The sequence below is a fragment of the Trachurus japonicus genome, chromosome 4, assembly GCF_045865225.1.
Source record: "Trachurus japonicus isolate A0001 chromosome 4, Traja_1.0".
Classification (NCBI taxonomy): domain Eukaryota; kingdom Metazoa; phylum Chordata; class Actinopteri; order Carangiformes; family Carangidae; genus Trachurus; species Trachurus japonicus.
Window position 1 is genome coordinate 16,255,479 of NC_140910.1, and position 27,086 is coordinate 16,282,564.

A 27,086-nucleotide genomic window follows, 5' to 3' on the forward strand; every position below is an offset into this window, starting at 1 on the left:
CCTTGGGTTTTTAAAAGGGAGCACCCCCGGAGGGGCACACAACTCCAGACAGATGAGAAAATAATGCTCAAATAAAAACATGGATATGTGGAATAAAATTAACATTTCGATTTAGACTGAATGCACAAAAAAATAAATTAGACAGAGACCTGATATAAAAAAACATGGAGAATAAGTTGGTTTCCTATCCAGCGCTTGTGAAGGGGTGATGGTTCAAGTGAAGTAAAGGCTTGAATAATTCATGTGTGTGGGGAGAGTTGGGAAAGAGAGACTGGGGTGAGGAGACAGAGAGGGAGGGGAGATGCTCTGGATGGAGAGAGATGCTGTTGCCAGGGAACAGTAGCCACATAGAGGACCACTGAAAGCCACAGTCGGGTTATCTAATGGAGTGAAGGGACACAGAGACTGGTACACATTTTACTCCAAGTGGCTGTAGGGATGCATAAGCTGCTGCCATGGAGGGATCAGGATTCAGATGAGAGGATTTGAACTGATTTTGAGGCGAAGGGGAAAAGATGCTCCAACCACAAGTGGGGAAAGAGGATGAGATAAAGAATGAGCTCATGTTGCCAGAGCAGATGTAGTCTCATTTCAGGAATTTTGTGTCTTGGTGGCGTGGCTGTATAGGAGCTAAGAGACAGGCTGTCGTCTCGCTCTTCACGGCCAGTCTTTCCCCAACAAAGGTGGCCAGAGGCGGAGGAGAGGAGGTGGGGGGAGTCCAGCACAGAGGTGCCCCCTGTCTTCAGACACCTGCTGCTGGCGAGTAGCAGACATCGAGGACACTGTACAACTGTGTCTGTGCGTGAGTGTGTGTGTGTGCATGTGTTTGCATGTGAATTAGTCGAAGACAGAGAGGGTGAGGAGGGATTTGAGCCCGACCCATGCTTTTCTGGTGGTGAGGGGGATCAGGACTTTCTCCCCTCGAATCCTTGCATCTGTGACTGAGGAGGAGGGAGGAAACACAGGCACCGACCAGTGAGAGGTTCTGAGGGGATCTCATACCGCTCATGTGAGTAACTACTGACTTAATGTTCTTGCATAGATATTAGATGTCCACTTACACATCGAATCCATTTGCTCCTGTTTTTTTCTCTATTGACTGTTCCAATTGTGGTGACCTAGAAAGGCAGTGGGACCGTTTCAATTTGCGGTGCTGCAGATTTGGCTGCAATTGCTTTTGAAGATTTTTATTCAGAATGAGAGGATTTACAGCAAATGGCGCGTGCATAGGAACAGGGTCTTTAAGACTAATGCAAATACAATAGATATCACATAACATATCATTAAAGCTAGTCCATATTGATTTTAAATATCATATAACATATTATTAAAGCAAGTCCTCCTTATTGACAAGTGCTCAACATAGAATCCATGTTGTTTTCTCAAGGCAAAGGTTAGTTAGAAATCTAAAAATTGTTAATTGAAAATTTTCACATACAGTGACTGATGAACATGACTTTTCCAGTCATCAAAATGCACAGCATGAACAAAAAACGTCTAATATTTAAGAAATAATTAATAATGATTTAGTCTCATTTCATTGTGCACCATTTACAACCACTTTCCCTTATGGGTGACAGATGACATGACAGATGATTCGACCTGCCACCAACCAGAGTGTCTCGAATCATAGTGGATTCAAAAACATGCTGCCATCTCATAACATTTTGCTTTGTTCCTCGTGTATAATTAAAGACTGTGGAAATGAATGATTTCCTCTATGTGAGGCATGGCCACCATCCAGTTTGCAGCTACCAGCGTCGCTGCCAAAACCACGACACTCCTTCTAGTAATTATATCATAGAAATCTATTATGCAGGATAGGAGACAACAAGGTGTTAGTTCCAGTTGAATAGCCTAGTCGTGGTGTCACCAGCTAGAACAGACATGTGCTGCTGATATTAATCTATACTCTGGGTTTCAGCATTAAGTTCAGTAACACTGTTCATTATGAAGCCAGTCACTGTATTGTTCAAAGTAACACTATGTAGATCCTGCTTTATCGGGTCTGAAGTGAGGTTTTTCCTTTTAATACTATTGTTGACATAAAGCCTGAGTGTGACTAGAGATCAAAAAGGCAGCAGTCACATCAGTGAGCTGGGATTAAGGAGCAGTGAGAGAAGATTAAGCCTTAAAGTCGTCCTCCACACTGGCCTCTTGAATTCCACTCAGGAGCAAATTTGTAGGCTACATAATTTTTTAACTTTGCAGGGAGCAGAGCTCAGAAAATGGGCTCTGTCCAAGTCAGTCACATGCCTCTCACATGTGCTCCTGTGGGCAGTGGGATAAAACCCATGTGACCAGCCGTGGTGGCAACCCCAAAACTGGAATGAAAGAGAGTAAATTATATGGATAAAAATCCTCCTACAATGCCGACTGTTCCCTTTTGCCGTTGGAGTCAACCACATGTCCCAGCACTGCAGCCATTAAGCTCACTGTAAAGTCAGTACCCTCAAGCTATCTGACCGTTTTCATCTGTTGTTGTGAAATTTTGTTCATTAATAAATATTTCTCGTCACACCTGCAGGCCCCTGCTCTCGTCTCCGAGGGATGGGCACCACAGAGGCAACTCTACGAATGGAGAACATGGAAGTGAAAGACGAGTGGCAGGATGAAGACTTCCCCAGGTGGGATCCTTTTATTTCCTATTCTGTCTTTCTGATGCCGAATATAAGCAAGTGCTGAGATTTGAGGCTATATAGTAAAATTCACATCAGGGTGAGTGAGAGTTTGTATCAATTTGTGGGTGAATATTTCATTATTTATGATTCATTATACAATTTATAAGTTATAAATGAATAAGCCAGCATCATAAGCATCATATCAGTTCAGTTCAGTTTATTCTATGTGGAGAAGCTGTGGTATTTATGTTACTGTTATTTTCACAATATTGATTTTTAAAACTTCACTGACCTGCATCACTGGAGCCATTCATGTTAATTATAGCTAAAGCTTTTATTACTGTTGTCTATAATATCAAATGATTTGCACAACATGGTCTGAGCACAGTGTGACATTTGACTTCATGTTCACAGTGAGAGGGTCAGAAATAAGCCAGATAATCAATGATCTGCAACAGTAGGAGAGGAAAAAGTGTAGAATATTTCATGGATTCAGGATTTAGAAAATATGAGAGAAGAATCTGATGTTCAGAGGTTTAAATGCAGAGCCTGTCGGGGCAGGGAAAGAGCAGAGGAGAAGTGTGATGATAGTTAGTGCTGGCCTCCCGCCTTCTCCTTCCTCCTCCCTCTCACTCCTCCTTCCTCCCCCTCCCTCCTCTGTCAGATGGGGAGGCAGGAAGCCAGGGAGCAGGTGCAGCGTCTGTCAGTAAATGGTCTCAGGCTACGTCATGTGACGCAACAGCAGTCACCAGCGCCAGGAAAATGGTGGCAGGTTTTGGTTAAAGACAGACAAGAGGCGGAGGAGCAGCTATAGCAGCAAATGGATTATTAAGACAGACGCAGAGAGATGCTCTGCTCTGGACTGTCTCCTACCAGCTGAGAGGACAGGGAATGAGTAAGCAAATCAAATATAAAGTAGTGTGAAGGTTTAAAAGCTCAGTTGAATCGGCTTTGACAAAAGCAGCCCCTCCGGAAGGTAAGCATCATCGGCTCATCCTGATATTGATGTTTGTTGACGAAGGACAATGCAGTCATAAACAGGAACAAAAGAGATTTTCTGGCTTTTGTTAGAAGACGAAATCCACATCAGTCTGTTATGTTTATATGAAAGGCTTCGTTTCTGACAAAGGAAGCGGCGGACTATAAATCACTGCAGGGGTCCCCAGGGAATATATTCAGACCGATCACTCGTGCCTCTTTCTCTGGGCTAAAGCCAGTGTTGTTGGCTCAGGATGGGGCACACACTGTCACACACTGTCCTCCTGCAGATGGGTGGATGAAGCAGTTGGCTTTCATAGGAATGCAGCTAAAACCGCCTCTGCTGAAAAACACTGCGCTGTCGCTCTCTGCATCCCTTGCTTCTTCTTCTTTTTTTCTTTTTTTGACCATTTAGCTGTACAACTCCAACTCTGTGTTGTTGCTGATGGACACACAACTACACATGCATGTGTAAGCACATCTGTCATTATGTGCATAGGTTGCTTCCTTACAAACAAACAGTGTCAGCACAAACACACACACACAGGAGTGAATGCAGAGAACGATTTTGACCTATAGTAAACAAGCTGCAGCTTGAAACAACAGCACAACTTTGTATGCAGGAGAACGCAGAAGAGTTCTTCTTCCCTCTCCTCCACTCGTTCTTTGTCTTTTATTTCTCCTTTTCCCCTCTAATTTCACCTCCCCTCCCTCTCTCTGCTCTGCCTCACACCCTGCCCAGCAGCCATGTAATCTTCATCTCTCCCCAGAGACACGTTAATTACCATCTCTATCCTCTTTCTGCTTACTGATCTTTTCAGTGCTTATCCAGATCAGTGACAACACCCATGCCCTGACTGGCCCCCTGAACACCATCCTAAACACTATGTTGCATTTTATTCTGAGGGTATACTTAATATAGACTTATTGCATGGAGGAGAACAGGATAAATTATATTAGTCAAAAGCTAAGGTTGGTTTTATTCTAGGCCCGAGTAAGTGGGCCAATGAGCAGAGTCATGATTGTTTTGCTGAACCATGACTTTGATGATATTAAATATTAGACAGTGATGATGTGTGGATGTTTCCCTCCAGACCACTACCTGAGTACGGAGACATGGATCCCTCCTGTGGCCTCACAGACGACAGAGCATGTGAGTAACACCAGCCACTGGATGGATGATCCCTGATTGGAGGTCATGCTTCATGGTTTCACTTACAGCCTGTCCTCTCCTCTCGTAGCCCCCCCTAACTCCCTGAATGTGAGCCCACCCGGAGGAGGAGGCGGCGGCGGCGGCGGCGGCGGCGGCAGTGGCGGCGTGTCGTCATCCCACCGTAAACGCCGTACCTTGCTCGCCCCGGAGATGAACCTCTCACTGGATCAGAGTGAGGGCTCTCTGCTGTCGGACGACTTCCTGGACACACCAGATGACCTGGACATCAATGTTGATGACATCGACACTCCAGATGAGACGGACTCACTGGAGTTCATCACCAACGGCACCGAACTGGAGTGGGAAGGTCAGGGATTAAAATACATGCACTTAAATTTTTACTGTTCAGCCATTACAGTACATAACACTGACCAATTTCCAAAGGTAGCGCCAAGAATATGTTTTCAGTAGTGGAAGTGAATCAGTAGCATTTTTGCACCTTTAAATACCTTTTATTTTCCAGGTCCACTGTGTTTTTATCAGTTGTTTCCCCTTTTTTTAAACACTATCTAGCGTGAAAGGAACTATATATAAATGTTTATTGTTATAACATTTAATAAATGTATGAGCCCACTTTTCAGTGCAGAACTAGTAGGCCTACCTTTGCTATTACAATCTAAAAAAAATTATGAACAACTAAACAGTAAATAAATAAAAGTCTGGTCAGCATAATTCAAAATGTCACCAAAAACCTAAAGTCCTAATCCTAAATAAGTGTGAATCTGAATCCTTCAATTGAGACTAAGGGTAATACCGATGTAATCAATCCAAACCTCTTTGAAAAGTAATTCACACTCAGTCTGGTTTTGTCTCTGTTCAGACGACACACCAGTGGCTTCGGCCAAAGCAGGTCCTGCGGACGGTTCAGGAGACGTGGGTGACGAAGGCGGCGCCAACAACGGACGCCTCTGGAGAACGGTGATCATTGGAGAACAGGAGCATCGTATTGACATGCAGGTCATCAGGCCTTACCTGCGGGTCATCACACACGGAGGTCAGTGAAAGGGCAGAGGTCAAGCCGATGATTTCTTCATTGTATTCAATGGACTAAAACTTGAAGCCTTTAACTTTTCTGATGTTTTTTTTTTCTTTTTTACATGTTTCACTGTCAGGCACCACTCCTCAGCTAACTGCTGACTCTCTCTCACATTAGGTTATTATGGAGAAGGTCTCAACGCCATCATTGTGTTCTCTGCCTGTTACCTGCCTGACAGCAGCTGTCCAGACTATCACTACATCATGGAAAACCTCTTCCTGTGAGTCTGACATGGCTATCTTTTTATTATTTAAGCACATTGTTTGATGGCGTACATGAATGGCTTGATGAGCCCCCAGATCAGAAAGGGCTGACATAAGACGATCTTGTTGGAAATACACAGTGCTTGGATACACATAGGCATGTTCCACTTCTACATGTCTGTGTCCATGTCATGGGCTTATGATTATGTAACGTCCTTTCACAATGCTGTACCCTTTTTGTAACTGTGAGAAAACCTGCCTCGTCCCTTCTGCAGGTACGTGGTGAGCAGCCTGGAGATGCTTGTGGCTGAAGATTACCTGATCATTTACATGAATGGAGCCACTCCTCGGAATAAGATGCCTGGGATCAGCTGGCTCAAGAAATGTTACCAGATGATTGACAGAAGGTGAGAAAGATAGTGTGTCCATTATAAACGTGTAAATACTCACCAGTCCCTGCTTACTGTATGGACTTGTCATTTGTGTTGTGATGGCAGATTAAGGAAGAACTTGAAGTCTCTGGTCATCGCTCATCCAACCTGGTTCATACGCACTGTCCTGGCCATATCAAGGCCCTTCATCAGGTGATGCACACAGAAACTACAATTGAGTGATTATACTTCAAAGTAGGAAACTAGGAAACTTGTTCAAGTGCTTTTTGTGGTACTAATTACATATTACATATGACCAAATGTTCTCGCTACACATAGTAAGTCATATATAGCAACGATGTTTGTAAAGAAGTTTCATGTAATGGTCTGTTTCTTCTCAGCTGCTATAATTTTTTACACTGAGAAAAACCAGGTTGTGTCACAAAAGAAACTGCTCTGTTGCCATGACTGCAATAACTTAACCACCGTAACTGTTTTTTTTTTTTTTTGGTGTTGTCTCGTCCCCATCTACAGCGTGAAGTTCATGAATAAGATCCAGTATGTCCACAGTCTGGATGAACTGGCAGAGATTGTCCCCATGGAGCACGTCCATGTCCCGGAGTGTGTGGTGCAGTAAGTATCTCTGACCACTAGATGGAGCAAATGAGCTGCAGAGGTGAACCTCAGCCTCCAGGCAGCACAGACTCCTGCTGTATGTCTTAATAAATGTAAAAAAGAGATTATCACTCTAATTTAATGAAATAGGCTTATGCGGCAGGATTTACTGTGTGAACTGGGGACATTACACTCTTATTCATTTTCAGATTTGATGAGGAGAGGATTAAAGCCCGGCGGGAAAGGTAAGATACAGTATATCTATCATTTATCACTTGCACATGTATAATGCATATAAAGAATTGTACTCAAAGTGAACTGTGGTTAGGGACTTTAGCTAAACTCGCCAACTTCTTCACCATCTATAACTCTGTGTGTGTGTCTGTGTGTGCAGGATGGAGCAGGAGCAGAGACAGCAGGAGCAGCAGCAGCAGCAGTCACTCCCACAGGAGCCAATTAAAAAGTCTGAGAGGTAGCTGCTGGTCCTCTGTCATGAATTCACATTAGACCAATTTTAAATAGTTAGAGACATTAATCAGTTTTGACACACTGTCGTCAATCCAACTTCTTGTAATGCTATCTTTTTTTCTTATTATTATTTTCAGGCCAAAGTCAGTGATTGCGGATCAAGGGTTATGAGAAGGACCATGTTTTGCAGGTGGGTAATATTCTGTACCGCTCTATTTCTTATATTAGCCACAAGATGGCTCTGTCCTCTGAAATAGATAGAGCCACTACATTGTCCATTAAATCTCCGCCTAAATAGTTATTTAACACTGTAGTGTTTTTTTAAAATACATACTGTATATTTCAGGACAGAGATCAAAATAAGGTCAGAATCTGAATCAGATTATTGAATATAATACATAGTTGTACAGTGTGATATTATAATTTTTGTACAATAGCAGGACAATTAGATGCATCTGTTGTATAAGATGAACTGATTTGCATTTGTACAATGGCCTCCTCATCTGATAAAGAGCGTTGTTGCAGAGGGTTGTTGTATGTGGAGGTGAAGGATTTGTGGTTGTTTGTTCAGGGTGTGAATTGGAGCAGATGGGCAGTCAGTCACAGTTTGGAAATGTAGGCTATGGCACACCTTTTCACACTTACACTCGGCCACTGGATGAACTGGCTTTTCAGCGTTTAGACTAGCTTCTACTTCAGTGTGCTCCTCCTGTCTGATTATACAAGGTCATGTCCATGTAGTGTAGAGCAGGGGTTTCCAAAGTGGGGGTTGTGAGGCACTGAGAATGGGGTCGCAAGAGGATTTCCAGAAATCAAATAGCATTTGAAAATGATTAGAAATACCGCATTTACCATGCAAATAAATATTCCTCCTCATGTTTAGATGCATACAGATCGTGTCTAAATGTGGAAGATGGTCTCTGAGTGGCCATCTCCAAAATTAAACCATCTCATTAGGAGATGTAAATTTGCACAGCAACAATGTTCATATGTTTACTTGGTTTGTGGATAACGCCTTGACTGAGGTATTCTGCTTGTATCTTATCTGCTTGTATCTTATAGTAAATAGCTATATAGTACTATGAGCAAAGGTTTCTTTAAAAAATCTTTCACATTGTGTTGAAGGATTACATATTCCTTTCTAGGTTGTACTAGTAAAATATTTAACTTTAGACCAGTGTTGCATCATTTCACAAATTTCCTCAAAATCCATTTGGACATTTTTGATGCAGTACTTTGTGAAAGTTTGGGATCTATACTAGAATTCAAAACAAACTTCTGCTGTTTTTTTAGGAGTCATTTTAGTGCACAGCACGAGTTTGTAGTTGATTTAAGACACAACATGTCCTTGTGGGAGTACAGATTTCCTTCCAAAAGCTGATGTAAGACTTTGTTATACTGTAAACTTTGTCCATTGGGTCCAAAGCAAAGCATGCTGGATAGTATGATTGACATTTTCATTGACTGCAGCAAACAGCAACCATAAATAACATCTTCCTGAGCGCACACTAGAGTGTTAATGAGGCACTTACAGTATGAGCTGGTTGAAGCTGGCTGGTACAAGGATATAGAGTCTATGTAGCTGTCTGTCTTATCACACTGATAAAGGTCATGAGACTGAAACGCAGATGATAACAGTCAACACAACTGATGCTGTACTGATGTAAAACTGTATAGACAATGTACACGAGTCATTCTTGGCCATACGGGATAAAAGAAGCTGAAACTCTATTGGCCCGAACTTCAGCGTTAAAGTGGAAATGAAGCCTCAGGTCATTTTTTATATTAGGATCAACAGATTGAATTTTATTGTCCAGTAAACAAACATAATAGTTTCCCTTAAACCTGTATTCAGAAGGATAGAGTTGTACTGAGGACAGTGTTGTTTCAGAGTCTTCCACATTCTGTACAATACAAGGATCAAGCAGAGACAAAGTTGTACATTTTTTAAATTAGTAGTTTGAATATTGTTGTGATTATTGTTTTTAATTTAAGCCTATTTGTTTAACTTCAGCCAAGAGGGCAACATGTTTTTTTTGTTATTGTCATCCACAAACATGTTCTCTCTCTTCACACAGGGTACGACAGAAGTGTGGAGCATGAAACCTTTGATATATACCCATCAGAAGCATCAAAACAAGTCTATATATATATATATACTTCCTTGTTTTATCGACATCCCGCTGAAAATTTGTGACATCATTTTCCAAACAAAATGGCGAACACTCCATCTCTCTCTCTCTCCACCTTCCTCCACGAAAGGTTTATACATGCAGCTTCAACGTGTAAAGGGAAGGAGCTGCTGCTGTGTGGTTTGACCATGTGAGTAGCTCATATTGAAATGTTGCATTGTCATGAGGACATGGACAGAAATTCTCTATTGGAAAAATATCGAACACAAAATTAATCAAAACTGCAAAAGTTGTTTCTCTCATGCTTCAACACCAGTTGGCAGGTTATAGGCTTGTCTCTACAATTCTGGAGCTTGTTCATAATAGGCTAGAGAATGGCAACTGGATTGTCTGGGGAAAAAAACAAGACAAAAAAAAAACTGTTGGCCAAAAATCCCGGGTATTTTTATGAGGGACTTGAAGATACAACATTTTCACTTGACAAGAGGGATGTGTGCATATACAGTGCCATGACCACACCAGAGATGTTAAACAGCAATGTCACTGACTTAACCAGACCACAGTGGTGACATACATACATCTACTATATTCATCCTGGTTTGTGTCAATATATTGTGTATATAATAACGACAGTATTCCAGTCAATCAGATGCCTTCATGGTTATTTTTTTGCCTCATAAATGCTTTACCATAAGCTCTTTAAACTCTGTCTTATGCTGTAATAACATTTTGACAATGTTAAAATGTACTAACATATAGGGATCGTTTGATACTGTTGTTTCTGATCCCATCTGCTCTGTGACAGTTTCCTCTGTGCCCTTCCATCTGTACTGTACCTTATGTTATGACGTGCCTCAGTCTTCTTATGTGTAAAAAGAGGAGACATCATTTCCATTCTGTCAATATCTAGAAGAATCATATGTGTTGTGAAATATTTGTAAATGGGCAAGAGATATCTGTCTATTTTGTGTTAAATGATGATTGTGGCAGCATTACTACTAGTACCACTACCTATTCTGTGTGAGGAAAATTCTAACCCACAAAATACAAACCATATGTATATAATCTGTATGCCCATGACAACAATCAAGACACAATACACAAATATTGCACATATGGTTCTTTCTCACTGTACATTTTAAACATAAAGAATAGGCTAGTTATAAACTACAACCTGACAGCAATCAGGATTTCAATGTTTTCCACCTTTATTCCTGGTTTACAACAAAGTTTAAAATGTGCATTGTACTTTAACCCATACATCATTTTCACATGGAAAACATGTTCTTAACACTGACTGTATCAGATATTAAGTGACCCCTAAAAAGAAGGCCACAGCTGAGTAATTTTGAACTTGAAAGAGATCGATGACTTTGATGCAGCTTGGGTCGGGGGCTTTTATTTGATCATTTATATTGTTTGCATGCACGATGCCTTGTAGATTTGACATTTTCTGGAGATTCCTTGATTTTATCTCGTCTTCCATTCACTGTAGTCGTTCAACTTATTGTAGCAGAAGAGGGCAGAGGAGTGAGAAATTTTATTTTTGTAAAGAACAACATACTTGTACTGCCTGTATACTGTTGATATTGTTTTGCACTGCTGGATTTGGTTGTTACATAACCTTTGAAGCAGACTGTGATAGATTAGGAGGCGTCGAGTCCCCTTATATGTTTTTTGTGTTGTTGTAAATGAGCATGCCTGATGCCATGCAGCTGTTATCTGCCACGGTCATGCTTATGCATCTTTGGTGAAGAAAATAGGACTCATGAAATGTCTGTTTCTAAAGTGCCATCTCAGTTCTGATTTTCCTCTTTTTCTGTTGCCTTTTTGGTGCAGGGGTGTTAGAGAGCAGATTTGATTTCTAGGGTGAACAATTACATCATCCATGCTGGAGCCGTCCCTGCACAGCAACCGCAGCTTTTCATTCACTGAGAGAAGGTTTCTCTGTGCTTGTTGGGTGAACTGAGTGCCTATTTTTGAACCAAATGTTTAAAAGAAAGTGTAGCCTTTCCATTTTTAGCCATTAGGGTTCATAGGTTTACGACATGAAATGACATCCAATATCAAAAGTCATATAAATGGCTGATGTGAACTTAAAATCTAAATGTTCATTTTGACTATAAAAGCACAATATTCATACCGTTTATTTGCCTTCCATTTGTCTGCTGTAAAATCTTTGCTCAGATTTAAATGGGAAAGATGGTCTATCATCTTTCTAGATTGCCATGATTGTTTTTGCCTTGTAAATATAACTGAATAAATTCTTCCTCCCAAGTTCTGTTCTGTTGTTTGTTTTTATACTTTTTCTTTACTCACACAAAAAGAGAAGCTCTAGTCTTTGGATGCAAACTCTGGTCTGGAAATACTGCCCTTTAAAACCTTCACCAATATAACTTTTATCCACTAGACTTAAATGTGTGCCATGGAAACAAAGTGGAAGTAGTTTCAGTGATAAATCTAGCGGTAAAAGCCAAATACACAACTTGTTCTGCAGGATATTCTGCTTGAATTCAAGTTTAACTTTTTGCCTGCTACTGAGCCTGAGGTGGCAGTACGTCATTTGTAGAAAAAAGACTGACACACCTTTTATCAGTGTTTAAAATGTTGTAGATGCCCAATCCTCTATTTCACGTAGTGCACAGTTGGCTAGAACAAAAAGTACAACTGCCTCTTGAACATATTTTTGCTTGAGGGGCCTCTTCAGTTTTAATGTGAAGCAGTAAAACCACACCCCCAGCAGAGACATGACATGTATAGGATGTATGTTAAATATGTTGCTGCCTTCTCTGTGTGAACTTAACCACATCAGGAGATGTTCAACAAGCCTGGACGAGGCTGTGGTCGTGACTCCAGACTGCACAGAGCTTGAACAAGATAAGACAGACAAAAAAAGTTTCTGCCTTTTCTTGAATAAAGGGAGTGCTTCAACATCATCAGCATAGCATCATTACGAGTCACCCATCACGCCCTATTACCTTACACACTAATACTGACAGAGTGACCCTAACTGTTGACCCCTGACCCCTGAGAGGCTGTGGCAGGATTCACATTGCATATATGCACAGACTCACAAATAGAAACATCCATATTACACACAGCGACCAGAGAAAAAGAGCGCAGCACTCTGTATGGAAGGTGATTGACATCTTAGTCTTAATATAACCCACAGCCCAAAATTAATGCACGATATACAATTCTCTGGTTATATCCGGTTATTCCAAGGACTCCCAAACTGTGGAACGACCTAGGCCTACATACTGAGATCAGACAGGCTACACCTTTAAAGTCTTTTAAAGGTATTCTTAAAACACTCTTTGTTGAAAAACCTTCATGAATGTTTGATATGTTGTTGTGTCTTATTTGTCAATGTATTGTGTTTTTTTGTTGTATGATGTGTTAGGCTATAACTTATAGCCTATAAGCAGTGTTTTAAATCCTCTTTTTCCATCTAAGCACTTTGTAATGTTGTTGTACAACAAAAATAAAGATGATTAATATTATTATCATTTTATTTATTTAGGTTTTTTTTGTCTGCACACTCCTGACACTACAAAAGCTCATATAGGATGTGAGATAAGTTATAAAGTGTAGGAGGCTATTGACTTTTCATAACCCTGTATGGACATAAATAATCATAAATAGGCTATACAATACATACACATACATATTTATAGATATAACTTGAACGGTGTGGTAGTTTTCCACCGCAGCGGGATCATCAAGTGGATTAGCCTACCTGCTGATCCTCCATCTCGCCCAGTATGTGATAGGCTCCTCTGATTGGTTGCTGTGGCGACGTTCACGTACGTAGCACGGAGTGGAAAGAAGAGAGCGCGAGCACGTCCAAGAATGGTCGGTCACGAGAACGTCTGTGACGTCAGAGGAGGCAGCTGGGGTATAAACCGCAGCGGCTCGAGCCCGTAGTGTATGAGCCGGGAGAAGGAGGAGCTGCCGCCTCGGAGCTTTAACGATATTGAGTTTTTGAATTTAAAAACTCTCCGGAGATCTTAATTTTGTAGGATTTGTTTCCCACCTTTGGTTAAAAGTGACTCTTGAAGTTAGTTTCTCTAGCTGAGGCTGAGCTGCACCGTTGAGAAGAAACGAAAAGATGAAATACATTATAGGAATTGGCGGGTAAGTTTAAGAAAAAAAATAACTGTCAGTTGTTTTCTAACGTTTATAGGCTAATGTATGTGAACATCTGTAGCAAACTAAAATACTGTGACGTTGTTTGACTGAATGACTGTTAGTTATTGGACCTAGTCGGTTTGTATTGATAAGTTGACTAAAACAGCACGTGTACCACCATGTTATTGTTCCTGTTAGTCAAACCAATTGTTTATGCAAATTAATAGCCTACATCTATGTAATTTTAGCGTCTGATCGATAGTTATTATCCTTTTAACCACATGCGTTATCAGCTGCGCGCCAGAAAGTTGCATGTCTGCTCTGTTTCACCGGTCTGAGGTCGTGTGTGGTGCGACCGGTTTGTTGTCATAGATTGAGCGGGACATTTGAAATTCACAGTGAGACTCTATTGTAAAAGTGGAGGGAGAGTGAACATTGTTGTCCCACACCACAAAACACTGTATTACTACTCTGCCATTGATACATCAACGTTGACATAAGGAAATGACAAATAAATTGCATTTTATTTACAACATAATTCTTTCACTCAGCTCAGCTGTGCAACTTTTAACACACCAAATTAACTAAAACACATTTAACTCTGCTTCAGTTTATTGTATTTTACCTACATATGGATTTTTGTTTTATGTGCCAAAACTGCCAACATAACTTACTAAATCTAAAATTTAGACAAAAGACACTATTTACTGTGGCAGCAAGTTTGCACAACTGATCTCTTTAACATCAAATTAATTCAGCTTGTAATTGACTTTGGCTGATTAAAGTCAAAGTGTATCTTTTTTTTTTTAAATAACCTTTTGACTTCTGTTCACAGAGTCACTAATGGTGGTAAAACCACCCTGACCAACAGGTTGATCAAGACTCTGCCCAACTGCTGTGTTGTGCACCAGGATGACTTTTTCAAGGTGAGTCTTAGCAGATGGCTAATCAGTGTTTTATATTATAGTTTGCCTCCATTTTCTCTTTTATGAGCGTTGCATGTGAGGAAGGTGGTGGCTGCTGCCATGTTGCATCCCATCCCCCCACCCCCTGCTCTCTGCTTAGATATGGAAATAGGTTTTGATGTCTCTGCAAAGTAGTGTATTTTACCTGTTTGCTTCTTGCTGCTTCAGTCATCTAGCCTAATTAACCTTAAATCAGTTATCCTTTCATTACAGCCTTTATCTCTAATCCCTTTAAGCATATTTATTTTGTGCATTTTTGGCATTTTCCCCTTTCCCTCCTTTTTTCTTAGTTTTATTAGAGCAGTGTACTACTTGTAAATTGCTTGGTTTATTCAGTGTATGCTCTTGTTATGTGCTGTTTTCCTTCTTTTGTGTCTGTGTGAGTGTGTGTGTGCACACTCGTTTTGCCGAACTCTGGCATGTGAGTCGGATCTGCATGTGTTCAGAGCTGTGAGGTTGCAGCAATGTTTTATTGGTGACTGTTATTTCAGAAACCTGATCAGATAGAAGTCGGAAAGGACGGCTTTAGACAATGGGATGGTAAGACTTCACTGAGGACTGCCATTAACTCATTGATTACCTGACATTCACATACCTGCCCCTTAAATGTAATATGCCCACATAATCCAAGATTACATTAATTTATCACCCCCACCACCATATCAATCAACCTCCAGTAACTTGGAGTAAAAAAACAAACACATTCCTGATATTTAGCACTTGGCTTGTCCCCATTTTAATCCTCTCTGTCCTTTCTGTCGCCTTCTTTTCCGTTGTTGATCTTGCTCTACAGTGATCACAGCCATGGATATGGAGGCCATGACCAACACAGTAAAGGGCTGGATCGAGAACCCTGTGAAATTCGCCCGCTCTCATGGTGTCACTCTGTCGTCTGTCCCTGATGTCGCCGACCCTGATGATCAGATCCACATCCTGATTGTGGAGGGCTTCTTGCTCTACAACTACGGGTAAGTTTGCGATGCATGTCCTCTCATGGCTTGTGGTCTGCATTTTCTGAACTGAGTTTAGAAAACTGGGGCTTCTAACTTGGTCGCACTGTCTCAAAAAATGACCTACATGGGCCTTTGATATTGGCTGATAGGCCATCCAATTAATGTTAAAAATAGATATTCTAAACTGAGCTGTATGCTGTAAGATGGACAAAATTGCACCTTTATGTGACAAAGTAGTGTTTATCCTCCCTGTGTTTTTGTATTTCTGTATATGTTTTTATTGATTGGAAAAAAAAAAAGGAAAAAAAATTGATATTCTTCTACACAAGTAGGCATGCATGTCTATACAATTAATTCAGTGAAAGATACTTTTTTTATTTTGCTCCTTAAATGAATATGACCCACATGTTCACCTTAAGCGAGAAGGAGCACGCCATCTTGTTTCTGGTAAATTCTGAGAAATTAATGACAACAAACACGTGCCGGGGTGGGGTGGTGGCGAGTTTTTTCTGTACCGTCACGTGGTAATTTTGCAGCCTTGCTATTGGACCATCTGCTCATGTACCCCTGCATTTAGACTTGGGCAGGTCCTGCAGTCAGAGATAAGAGGTTCAGCAGTAAGAGGCTCTCTGAGTTGCACTTAAAGCTGGGTGCTGGGTGATTGGTACTCGGCGTGCTATGGGTGAATGTCGAGCGTACTGCAGAGATGCAGATAACACACAGTGGGAACAGTTGTATAACGATGCCCCCTTTTTAGTCAGGTTTAGCTGAGGACATAATGTATCCTCGCAGATAGCCCTGTTCATCATCACCTTGTGCATCTCCCCTCTAGGCCCCTGCAGGATGTTTTCAACAAGTGCTATTACATCACGATACCCTACGAGGAGTGCAAGGCAAGGAGAAGGTGAGTGTGGAACATGTTTTATTTTTTGCCCTAAAGTCAAATCTCATCATCTTCTCCTGAAAAGTGTCTTTTCTCTAACTGTGTTTTCATTTCCAGTACAAGGCAGTACACCGTCCCCGACCCTCCTGGCCTGTTTGATGGCCACGTGTGGCCCATGTACCTGAAGCACAGGAGAGAGATGGAGGACAGCAGCTTGCATATCGGTATGTTGCAGCTGATTTAGTGTCAGCATTCAAAATGTCATTTTCTGTAATTTGGTGTACTCTACTTGTTCAGGGTGATTCTGTTATAAATAAATAAAATGCTGATCTGAACACTTTCTCTGTGCTGCAGAGTACCTGGATGGTTTGAAAACAAAAGAGGAGATCTACAACCAGGTGTATGAAGACATCCAGAACAACCTGCTCAATCGTTTATAGGTGAGGAGTCAACGACTGTTAGTTTTTTGTAGAAGTAGTTGAGGAACAGAGCTGTGACTGTGCACCTGCTCATTAAAATCACAATGTCTAACACTTCATTTTCTGTGTCTTACAGCAGGAAGATTCCTCTACACCCCTGTATATAAAATGTAAATAGTCCCAAGGATTTTTTTCCTAGTTTTTCTAATTTTATTTGTGGTTTTTGTACATACAACAAAACAATGTTAACTTATCATTGTATTTTTTTTTTAAATCATCTTCAGATGATCAGTATGTTTTTGTTTTTCTTCAAGGTTGATTGTTGTACTGATCTATGTTAACTGTTAAACCACTGACTTGTACTGGACCATTTCTCTGCCAATTGCATTCTCCTACAAATAAATGCATTAGTTGCTGTTGACATACAGCACATCAAGTATATGTGTGTTTGGCTCAATCATAAAACATTTACAGATGACACAATGTTAGAGCTGAATCTTTATGATACCTTTCCTCGGATTAAAAGCCAGTCCTGGCTTTTATTGCCTATACTTCACATTCATCTTTCTACACTGATTATTCTGCCTTCAACTGATGGACATTAGTGTTCCTGGTTTGAAGGAAAAAGGAAAAGAACAGTTCTGTCCCAATAATTTCCAATTTCAGTTTTTTTTTCTTTTTAAAATACTGGATACATCTACATCTTCACCCTTTTGAAGACTTTGCTTTAGCGGGACAGGAACCAAAATGTTTGGTTTATTGAAGCGGTGAACAAACACTAGATAGAGAAAGTGGATCAGTTTCAAGTGGACTTGCTATACATAGCCTTGTGTAAAATCCTTCTTATCTTAAAGTTGTTTCCTGGATTGCTCCATTAAAGTATACAAACACATATCCATATGAACTACATCCATTTTTGCTCCCGTTTATTTTAGAGACAGGTAAGGCCCTGTCAACTTTTATATCTATGCTCCTGAGGATTTTAAAACGTGAATCCCTGAAATAGCTGGCCTCCCTTTCTTCAAGTAGAAGCCAGAGTAGGTCAGAGACTATCCACAAGATTTAGGTTATTAGCACTGGATTTACAGCACATGAGGCCCAAAGCACGTGCTCACATCACCTATGTCCCCACACCAATATAAATAGGCCAGAATAATTTCTCATTTCCCCCTGAGGGAATGCCCCATCCTGTCACAAAGTAGACTGTGTGAACTACAGCTTATCGTACCACAGCCAGCCTAAATAAAGATCGGGTCAGGTAGGTGCATGTATTGTAAGGCCTTCTTTTTTAAAGTGGATGGGAGCCCACTAGCCCAGTAATACTTTCATTAGGGGAGCAAACGTATGAATCTAGGTTTTATGTGTTTACACAGTTGGTGGATCTGCTCCTAGGGGAAGTAACTGTGCAGAGAGCACAAGTGGTTTTTGTGTACTTTTGAGTGTCTATACAGGAAGTCATTATACTGTAGTTATAAATTCTCAGATGGCGATGTCTTAAGGAAAATAAAGGTCCAATGCATTTAAAGTATGGCCCACACTTTCCCTTTCGTACCTCACTGTAACCATATTTTTTGAATTTGACTCCTATTACAGTCAGTTGAGCTTTAGGTAATTATGTAAACTGTCATGTGCCTGTCAAGTGGAAATGGAGTGACAAGGTGGTCACTGTGACGCTCTAACAGGTGGAAGTGGACTAAACCACACTGGCCTGGACTCCCGGTGCTAAAAATGACAGCAGTATGTGCTGATGACTGTGAAACCACGCACCCAGGTGGGTCCACTTCACCAAGGACACACTATAAGAACACACTCCAGAGAATGAGAGTAATATTTCTGTGTTTAAGATAAATGTACACATTATATACGCAAACATACAATCAAAGGAATGGCCGTTTCACCACATGTAAATCAGGTGAGTGTTAAACAGTGGCTTTATTATCCCAAGCTGCTTTACAGCAAAGGGCAACCACAAATCCGGTCTAGACATTTTCTCTGACAAACTTGACCGCATTACTCACAGCTTGTTTTTTAACCATGTGACTGAGGCACATCAATCAGCAGTGTGAGCCTGTATGAAATCACAGACACGGTACATGAACAGTAGGTATCCTATGAGCAGGGTGTAACACAGGCTATTTTCTGTTTTTATCATGTCAGTGCTTTGTTGATCCTCTCTACGCAGCGTTGCATAGTGCATGCATACAGAACATTGCAGTGGATTTTGTGTGGGTGCATGTGTTACGAGTCACCCTGCTCTTGCTTTTATATATGTCTTACAGTAAATTATCCTATTTGGAACAGGAGGCTATGATGGACAGCTGTCATCACATGGTGTCTCTCTCTCACACACACAAATGTCAAAACAAGCTTTAACTTGCTTGAGTAGCCAGTAAAACACAGAGGACATACAGCTTTTGATTTTTATACAGCTTTTGTACCCAAAATGAAGAATATAACTCAAATTGTGATTTGGGATTTTACAAAAAAAAAACAAATATGTTAAGATTTAAGGTTTACACTATCAGTAACTCTGGTATTCACTTTTGATTCACCACCAGCCTGTTCTTTATGTGTGTCATCGGACACTGGGGTTTATTACCTATTGGAAAAAATCTCATTCACATCCAGAGCCAGCGGTGGAATGTAACTCTATACACACATGTACTGAAGTAGGAGGTCACAATGTACTTTAATTGAACTATTATGCAACTTCAGTATACTACATTTCAAAAGAGGAATATTGTACTTTTCACTGCACCTCATTTACCTATGTAGAGTTGTGTACCCACCAAATGGACCTTCTAGTGAAGAAGTAGTTGCCCACATTTATCCAGAAATTAATCATGAGTTCTAAATATTCTGTAATTTTAGTGGGAGAGGAAGAGCGGATCTAACTTGAATATGTTTTACAGTAAGAAGGTAAAGTAATTGGATTTCGCTTTTCAAAAAAACAACAACACAGACACAAGTTATCATTTAAAACATTTTTTCGAACAACAATACAGAGGTAGACAGAGACAGGTTAATACGTATTTTAGTATGTAGGTATAGTTACTTTAACTTAATCATGATCTCTCTCTCTCTCTCTCTTTATATATATATCTCTCTCCTCCATATATACTGTGTGTGTGTGTGTGTGTGTGTGTGTGTGTGTGTGTGTGTGTGTGTGTGTGTGTGTGTGTGTGTGTGTGTGTGTGTGTGTGTGTGTGTGAATTGAGTATAGCAACTACAGTATGTTGTTTGTACAGTGGAGTGAAAAGAGCAGGTTAATCTGGTTATTATTACAACAGACAAACTGAAGCCTACGTGTTTATTGACGGTCTCAGATATCATATGTGGGACATCAGCGCGAGGAGGCGGATGTCTTCAATCATGTGTGTCACTGGGTGCTTACACAGTGAGAGACCCCGTCACGCTGGAGCAGAGACACATCCGGTCACAACCTGCCTGATCCAACTAGACCCCGTTATGGTATTGCATGACACACACACATACATCCATGCTTGTCTACTCCTGTTTCTCACACTTATTCATGGGTTTATACTCACACAGATTGCTGAAAGGCTCTGAGTGCCTGCCAGGGTATGTGGGTATATTTAGCAGAGGTGAGGTTAGTATGGGGGGCATCCAGTCTGACCACCTCTAATCCTCAATGTGCTGGTTGACTTCGTCACCATGCACTCGGGACTGACAGCATGCTACTGGCCACAGGTCTGTTGGCACGTCCCTGCAGCCGTGGATGTTGTGACAGAGTATGCATGGGAGACAAAGAGGGGAAAGGTGAGGAGCCTCTCACCCACTTCAAAGCAGCTGACAAGCTCTTTATAAAAGAGACAGCTAGAAAAGCCTGAACTACCTGTGACTGTCATCTGGTGAATGCAGTATTCAGTGCTTTGTTCTGCCACTGTATCCGTGTTATGTAAGATCTCCTAAGAACTGGAACAGTTCTCAAAAATGTTTTCAAAAAGAACAGACATCATGGGAAGTGTCTCACTTTGCCTCTTTTTGTCCAAGATGATGCCTACAGTTATCATGCTCATTTAAAACAGCTTTTATGTTGTTTTACTCACATGTTATTCCTCGGGATCACATAAATTGAGGCCATTTTGAATTTGCTGTCAAGGTGTGTGTGGAGCCACTTCTCCAGCCACAGCCACATTGCAGTAGTGTTTTTAATCCACAGTGGGTGTGACAGATCAGCTGCGTAAAGGACATGAAGCACATAGACACACTCTGAATTAATCCATCCTTTTAAATGGTGGCGAGTTAATCATAGAATAAGGTAAGATGTGAGACCACTAATGTATAGATTTATTAGGTTACATATAAATACTGTGTTGAAGACTGATTTTTATACAGTAGATGGTCTGTGGCTTCATATAAGGATGTGAAGCCCAACATACATTGATAGATCTATAGCTAATGGGTTTTGTGGTTCTTGAATACACACAGAAAACGGGTTTGAAAGTGTTAACCACTCACACAGTTATCTTGTCCCCAAGTTTGAAAGAACTTTGTCTTTATCCTCATTCATGTCAAGAGCTGAAGAAAGAGACAAGTCATGTCAGTGACTCAGCAAAAGTTTGGACTAAGTAAAAGTAGTTTTGAACTATGAGTCAGCAGAGAGCTGTCAGTCTGTGAGGATCCACTGCCCTCAAGTGGTGAAGACGACTACTCAATTGTGGGGTACAGTTCATTCATTACTGCACTCCCTGAAGATGTAAATAGATTTTATCCTGGGCAGGAGTTTATCACATGCACCCCCACATGGATGTTTCTTGTTTTTGAACAGCATTATTTCATTAGTTAATGACATAGACCTACATAAAAGATATGGGGGTTATGGTTGTTGAATTCAATGCTTTTAATATGAAACTCCTCGTGGCAGAGGCCAGGCTAAAATCTTGCATCCTACTTGGCTTGAATACAAAAAGAATGCTGCAGAGGTTTAAAGGTGGCACCTCTCCTGGTTGGATAAAAGCTGCTTCTTAGAGGAACTCATATTACAAACTTTGGGAGTGATGCTGTGCGCAACTGCATGACGGAGGCAAGTGCATGGTAAACACCTCCTCATCAGAAACCATCACCTCATCACACATGTCAAACTCCAATGTTCGTCCTCAGTGTCTCAGTGCTGAGGATCTTCAGACAGAGACACGATCACACTGAACCATGGAGAAGTTTTCCTTCCTGTTGATTGTTCTACTTGATGTTCTGGTGCGTCTGAGCACCGGTCAACAGCATTTACGCGCAGGTGTCGGACCATGGAGACACCGGATTCAGTGGGAGAATAACGGGCAGCTGTACAGTTTACTGAGCACGGGGACTCAGTATCGCTCCCCCGTACAACCGAGAAGACGCACACAGCTTCTACTGACATCTAGGAACAGTTTCAACAGAGTTGATCCTCCTGTTGCGTCCAGTAGAGCCGCCAGAGCCAGATTGGACCTGGAGGAAGCACCTGGGGTTCACACTCAACAAAACGACCTCAGTCCAATGGATGCATCAGTTCTCGGTGCTGATGCTGGTCCCTATTTACTCACCTCTGGACGAGCAAGGACACCCACTGTGTCCCCGCCGCGTGCCACCTTCCCTGCGGCTGTGGGATACCGGTCACGCCAAGTTCCGACAAACAGCAGCGATGCCGGTCCCTCTGCCATCCAGGAGTTCTCCGGCAGCGGAGTCCAACGAGGCGGCCGGAGCGCAACCGGAGATGAAGACGGTGCGTCGCAGGCCGCGGCTCCAACTGTAAGATCACCGGACTTTACGCACATCCGAGGCGGCGGGATCAGATCTGAGAACTCGGATTCACTTGTTCGGCCACCACCCGCCACATCTGGACGGCTCACCGCGGCTGAGGAGGATAGCGAGAGCGCGCGTCGCGTCCCGCAGCAGACCACTGTGGGTGACCCTCGCGGTGCGCAAAGGGCGCAGTCACTGACCAGAGTCGCCCCGGAATCAAACGTTTCCCCCGTGTCCAATAATGCTGTAGAAATACACTTTCCCCGCTCAAGGCCGGATGCAACACGGACGGAAACGAGCGACCCGCGAGATCCACACAGTATTTATCACAGGAACTCAGTTTTCTATAATGTTTACCCACCAGACCGCAGGAACAGGGTCACAGCGCGCCCTCCAGGAACCGGCTACGGCACCAGGTTCTTCCACAATGGTGAGGCAGGCAGAGGAACCAGAGTTTGCACTAATAGCACAGTGGGTTACACTGCCTAAAAACGGCCTAAACCTTTTAGTCAGAAAAAAAACAAGCACGTCTAACTAATCTTAGTGGACTCTGAGTGGAGCTCCGAGGTACAGATGCCTCGTGTTCATTTTCACATTCATACGTTTAATCCATCCTATTTATGCGAGTTTTAATGTATTTTTGATGAGAGCTGGATTTAATAGCCCCGATGATAGAAGTAATGTCTCCGGTATGAGAGCCTCTGAGCAAAGTTAAAATAAATAGCTGCCTGGGAGCGAGTCATTAGTGCTTATCCAGTAGTGATGGAGAAACTACATCAAATCCTGACAGTGAACTCCACGCGTCTCCATGTAGATTACTGCATGCTGTTTATGAAATAACATCTCATATGTGCACTCGTGAATGTTAGAATTTCGTTTACAACACTTAAAGTAGCAGCTGGTGTGCACAAATCCACAGGAAAGTTTAAAGCAAAGTTTTTTTCACATTATATTCTCTGCCAGTTTTTTATCTGGAAAATTAAAACTCTGCTGTTTTTTTCCCCCTATCATCAGTTATTGAGTGATTATGATTATGTGCAGATCTCAGTGACACTGTCAACATTTTTTCGGGGGGGTGAACAGTGTGCTTATGTGTCTGACATGAAATGAAAGACAAATTTAATTTTGTGATTCCAACCCTAGGTCTTTTCATTTTTGGAAAGTCTAATTTATCTGTCAATTTAGGCAGAATAAATCACTTGTCATGTCTAGCCACATATCTTGACAGGTTTCGGCATACTAAACATAATGGTTTGTTATTAATGGTTTAAAGTATTTGATATTGAATAGTCTGGTTTAAAAACCAAATTATTCCTTTAGAACGCGCCCTCATCAACATCATTGAGGTGTTTTCATAAGTAAAAATGTCTTATATTTTTCCCTGTTTATAGGCCTACACATATATCACCATATATCATATATCATCAGATCTTATACTAAGCAAAAGATACACAGTTGTGTCTAACATAACAACACAATGCCCTGACTTTCATAAACTTTTAGAAACCACCTTAGTTCTCACACATATCAATGACTCATCAATATCCATTGATTCTTCCCTGCAGGTCTCCCAGACTTGGTACCAGACCCTTTTTACATCCAAGCTGCCTCTTACATCCAGAGAGTGCAGATGTACGCTCTCCGCTGTGCTGGAGAGGAGAACTGTCTGTCCAGGTGCTTGCCTTCATTTTATCTGTTATTCCAGCATCTGATCACATAATCTAGCCTACATATCAATCAGGATTTTGTTTGTTGATTCTTTTGTATCTCACTGTGATATGACCTGTGCTTAACATTATGAGATGCATCAACTCTTTGCTGTGACAAGTCATATTTTTAGAGATAAAAATCAATGGGGGTTCACATGTATGAATAAAACACAAGATAACCATTAAGAATTCCTTTGAGGTTGACACATTAGGATGTGTGTTGGCCACTGTCCCGTTTGGAAGCTACAGCCGAGTGACAGAGTGGCTGGACGCAAACCTGGCAACCGCCCGAGATTCTCTCCTCTGATCTGAGCAGCCACTCCGCCAAGTAAAATAAGCCCTGAAATGAAAAGGCAAAGCATTCCTGAGGTGAATGCAAAAGCTTGTGAGGCAAGACCAGAAACCACCTCTGTCACTTTGACACTGGATCATCATTTGTCTAATGGCCAGTGAAAGGGCGAGAAAGAGCCCAGTGTGCAGAGAAGCAGATGCAAGGTATAGATGCCACAAACAAAGTGGTGACCCCGGCTCTATGTTCAGCAGCTCAGGTTCCTTCACATCGTCATTTCAGCCCAGAGTGAAAAAACCTGCCTCATTCCTTTCCTGTTTCCTTTTCCCTTCAGGTCTGCATATCATCCAAGTGTGAGCGACCTCGACTACAGGGTCTTGCTGCGGTTCCCACAGCGAGTGAAGAACCAAGGAACAGCAGACTTCCTCCCAGTGAAGCCCCGGCACGAGTGGGAATGGCACAGCTGTCACCAGTGAGTTACCACAGCCCTGCACATTGCTGCAGGCACTTGATTTCAACCACATAAATAGTTTGAAGGACTATTTAAACTGAGTTGATGAAAGGAAATTAAAGTTTATACTGTAGTTGTATATTCTGGGCTTTAAATCAGTGGTCCTGAAGAGGAGCTGAGTCGCTCCACAGCATCTGTTGAATAATTGAATACAAGCAGCCTTCATGTGGTGCTCAGAAAATGAAAAATGAATGGTTGATTTCTCAAAGACAAAACATCATTCAAATATATCTGAAGAAGTCACGTTGTGTTTGATAACTCGTAGCTCTGTTTTGTGACAGTTACACGATGTTCAGCTCCATTTAGATGTGAGCAAATAAGCAAGTATAACTTCATTCAGAATAGTAAATGACATAAGAAACACAAAACCTCACCATTTAAAAACTTTAAATCATTTTAAGGCATCAGCATGATCCGACCAGGACGATAAGACAATGACAGTCTCTGTGTCTCTCCAGGCATTACCACAGCATGGAGGCCTTCAGTAACTACGACCTGCTGGACGTCTCCACTGGACAGAAGGTGGCTGAGGGACACAAGGCCAGTTTCTGTCTGGAGGACACTTCATGTGACCCAGGAGTACGACGGCGCTTCGCCTGCACCGCTCACACACAGGTTGGGGTGCACTGCTATGATTTATTTATTTTTCAATCAATCCATTCATTCATTCATTATTCTTTTTTATTACTATCTTTTTATAAGTTTTATTTTTTATTTTTTCATGTGACTAGATGATTCATTTGTGTTTTTTCCTATCATTGGCATATTAAGACATATATTTAGAATAATGAGTGTGCATTTTTCTCAGGGGCTCGGTCCTGGTTGCTATGATACATATCACGCAAATATTGACTGCCAGTGGATCGACATTACTGATGTACCTCCTGGAAACTATGTACTCAAGGTGTGGAGCAGCTTTATTAACAATACAATAAAAAAAAAGAAAATAAAAAATCTTATCTGTAACAATAATAAAACAAACGTTATTTTTTAACTATTTAATGGCTATTTCTCCTGTTTTTCAGGTGACAGTGAATCCCTCTCAGCTGGTCCCAGAGTCGGACTTTTCCAACAATGAGGTTCTCTGCGACATCAGGTACACAGGGCTCTACGTCCAGGCCAGAAACTGCAGGATCACTACGTAAGTGAAAGACATTCGCTGCTCTCACCCTTTAAACAGAGACATGAGAAACACAAATACACACTCACATCACATCACATCGCTCATGTCTGTTCTTTGTTTCGACAGAAGCTGACCTGACTGAAGACAAATATTTTCCCACATAATTATATATTTAATAACTTGTTGCTCTCAGCGCACAGTTGCTACTTCTTCATGCAGCTGTTTTACACTTAAATGTTTACTACCTTTATTTGTTTGTTCATATTTATAACATATAATATATTGTACTTACAGCCATGCTGCCTCTAGTGTCTTAGTTGTAAGAATATCAATTTTCACTGGGTTTTAAGCAATGCAAGATTTTAGCAAGTTAACAATTCAAAATATTGAAAAAAAAATGATTTAAAAAATCCTTTCATTATTACTAAATGGACTGGACTGGTGCTTATATCGAAGGAAACTGTGGTGATTTTATCCTCTAAAATGTCACAAAAATGTCATTGTATAAAAATTCCTATGATTAGCACAGAACAAATGGTTTAGTGCTATCACAATTAACTAAATAGTTTTGAAATGCTTGAAAGTTTCTCTGCGTTTTTATTGTATTTTATAATAAAGTTTGTTTTTTGAAAACAAAAGTAACATTGAAGACTAACAGCATCTTTTCTTTTCTCGTGACGTGACAACCTGTCGATCAAACATTGGTTTAAATAATCACCAGCAG

The 27,086-nt window shown here is 41.2% G+C and overlaps 3 protein-coding genes across 5 annotated transcripts; all 3 read left to right on the plus strand.

Annotated features, from left to right (window-relative positions):
- The first annotated feature begins 802 nt into the window (after window positions 1-802).
- Window positions 803-11,915, plus strand: atcaya (ATCAY kinesin light chain interacting caytaxin a). Of its 2 annotated transcripts, XM_085774349.1 has the most exons (13): window positions 803-1,009; window positions 2,528-2,627; window positions 4,694-4,752; window positions 4,841-5,119; window positions 5,633-5,806; window positions 5,966-6,068; window positions 6,327-6,458; window positions 6,549-6,635; window positions 6,957-7,055; window positions 7,247-7,282; window positions 7,432-7,509; window positions 7,643-7,695; window positions 9,584-9,718. In XM_085774349.1, the coding sequence occupies exons 2-12, from the start codon at window positions 2,551-2,553 to the stop codon at window positions 7,674-7,676; spliced, it is 1,158 nt and encodes a 385-aa protein (XP_085630475.1). In that variant the 5' UTR covers window positions 803-1,009; window positions 2,528-2,550; the 3' UTR covers window positions 7,677-7,695; window positions 9,584-9,718. The 2 variants fall into 2 exon arrangements, with proteins under 2 accessions (XP_085630475.1, XP_085630477.1); XM_085774351.1 differs by lacking the exons at window positions 803-1,009; window positions 2,528-2,627 and adding an exon at window positions 3,357-3,597 and having other exon boundaries at window positions 9,584-11,915.
- A 1,610-nt stretch (window positions 11,916-13,525) lies between these two features.
- On the plus strand, window positions 13,526-17,416 carry mibp (muscle-specific beta 1 integrin binding protein). 2 transcript variants are annotated; one of them, XM_085774336.1, is made up of 8 exons: window positions 13,526-13,774; window positions 14,604-14,694; window positions 15,225-15,273; window positions 15,527-15,701; window positions 16,519-16,590; window positions 16,687-16,793; window positions 16,924-17,009; window positions 17,125-17,416. In XM_085774336.1, the coding sequence occupies exons 1-7, from the start codon at window positions 13,749-13,751 to the stop codon at window positions 17,007-17,009; spliced, it is 606 nt and encodes a 201-aa protein (XP_085630462.1). In that variant the 5' UTR covers window positions 13,526-13,748; the 3' UTR covers window positions 17,125-17,416. The 2 variants fall into 2 exon arrangements, with proteins under 2 accessions (XP_085630462.1, XP_085630463.1); XM_085774337.1 differs by having other exon boundaries at window positions 13,566-13,774; window positions 17,128-17,416.
- A 4,597-nt stretch (window positions 17,417-22,013) lies between these two features.
- loxl5a (lysyl oxidase-like 5a) lies at window positions 22,014-26,843 on the plus strand. Its single transcript, XM_085775416.1, has 7 exons — window positions 22,014-23,160; window positions 24,296-24,404; window positions 25,063-25,200; window positions 25,698-25,854; window positions 26,048-26,143; window positions 26,265-26,380; window positions 26,489-26,843. The coding sequence occupies exons 1-7, from the start codon at window positions 22,161-22,163 to the stop codon at window positions 26,493-26,495; spliced, it is 1,623 nt and encodes a 540-aa protein (XP_085631542.1). The 5' UTR covers window positions 22,014-22,160; the 3' UTR covers window positions 26,496-26,843.
- The last annotated feature ends 243 nt before the right edge of the window (window positions 26,844-27,086 follow it).

What these genes read in the sequence shown, in the direction of transcription:
- mibp (XM_085774336.1), top strand. Translation starts at nt 13,749, where the DNA reads ATGAAATACATTATAGGAATTGGCGG. An exon ending in CGGCTTTAGACAATGGGATG is followed by an intron (nt 15,274 to 15,526) that starts GTAAGACTTCAC and finishes CTTGCTCTACAG; the next exon opens with TGATCACAGCCATGGATATG. An exon ending in GGACAGCAGCTTGCATATCG is followed by an intron (nt 16,794 to 16,923) that starts GTATGTTGCAGC and finishes TCTGTGCTGCAG; the next exon opens with AGTACCTGGATGGTTTGAAA.
- loxl5a (XM_085775416.1), top strand. Translation starts at nt 22,161, where the DNA reads ATGGAGAAGTTTTCCTTCCTGTTGATTGTTCTACTTGATGTTCTGGTG. An exon ending in GAGGAGAACTGTCTGTCCAG is followed by an intron (nt 24,405 to 25,062) that starts GTGCTTGCCTTC and finishes TTTTCCCTTCAG; the next exon opens with GTCTGCATATCATCCAAGTG. An exon ending in GAATGGCACAGCTGTCACCA is followed by an intron (nt 25,201 to 25,697) that starts GTGAGTTACCAC and finishes GTGTCTCTCCAG; the next exon opens with GCATTACCACAGCATGGAGG.
- atcaya (XM_085774349.1), top strand. Translation starts at nt 2,551, where the DNA reads ATGGGCACCACAGAGGCAACTCTACGAATGGAGAACATGGAAGTGAAA. An exon ending in ATCATGGAAAACCTCTTCCT is followed by an intron (nt 6,069 to 6,326) that starts GTGAGTCTGACA and finishes TCCCTTCTGCAG; the next exon opens with GTACGTGGTGAGCAGCCTGG. An exon ending in GTCCCGGAGTGTGTGGTGCA is followed by an intron (nt 7,056 to 7,246) that starts GTAAGTATCTCT and finishes ATTCATTTTCAG; the next exon opens with ATTTGATGAGGAGAGGATTA.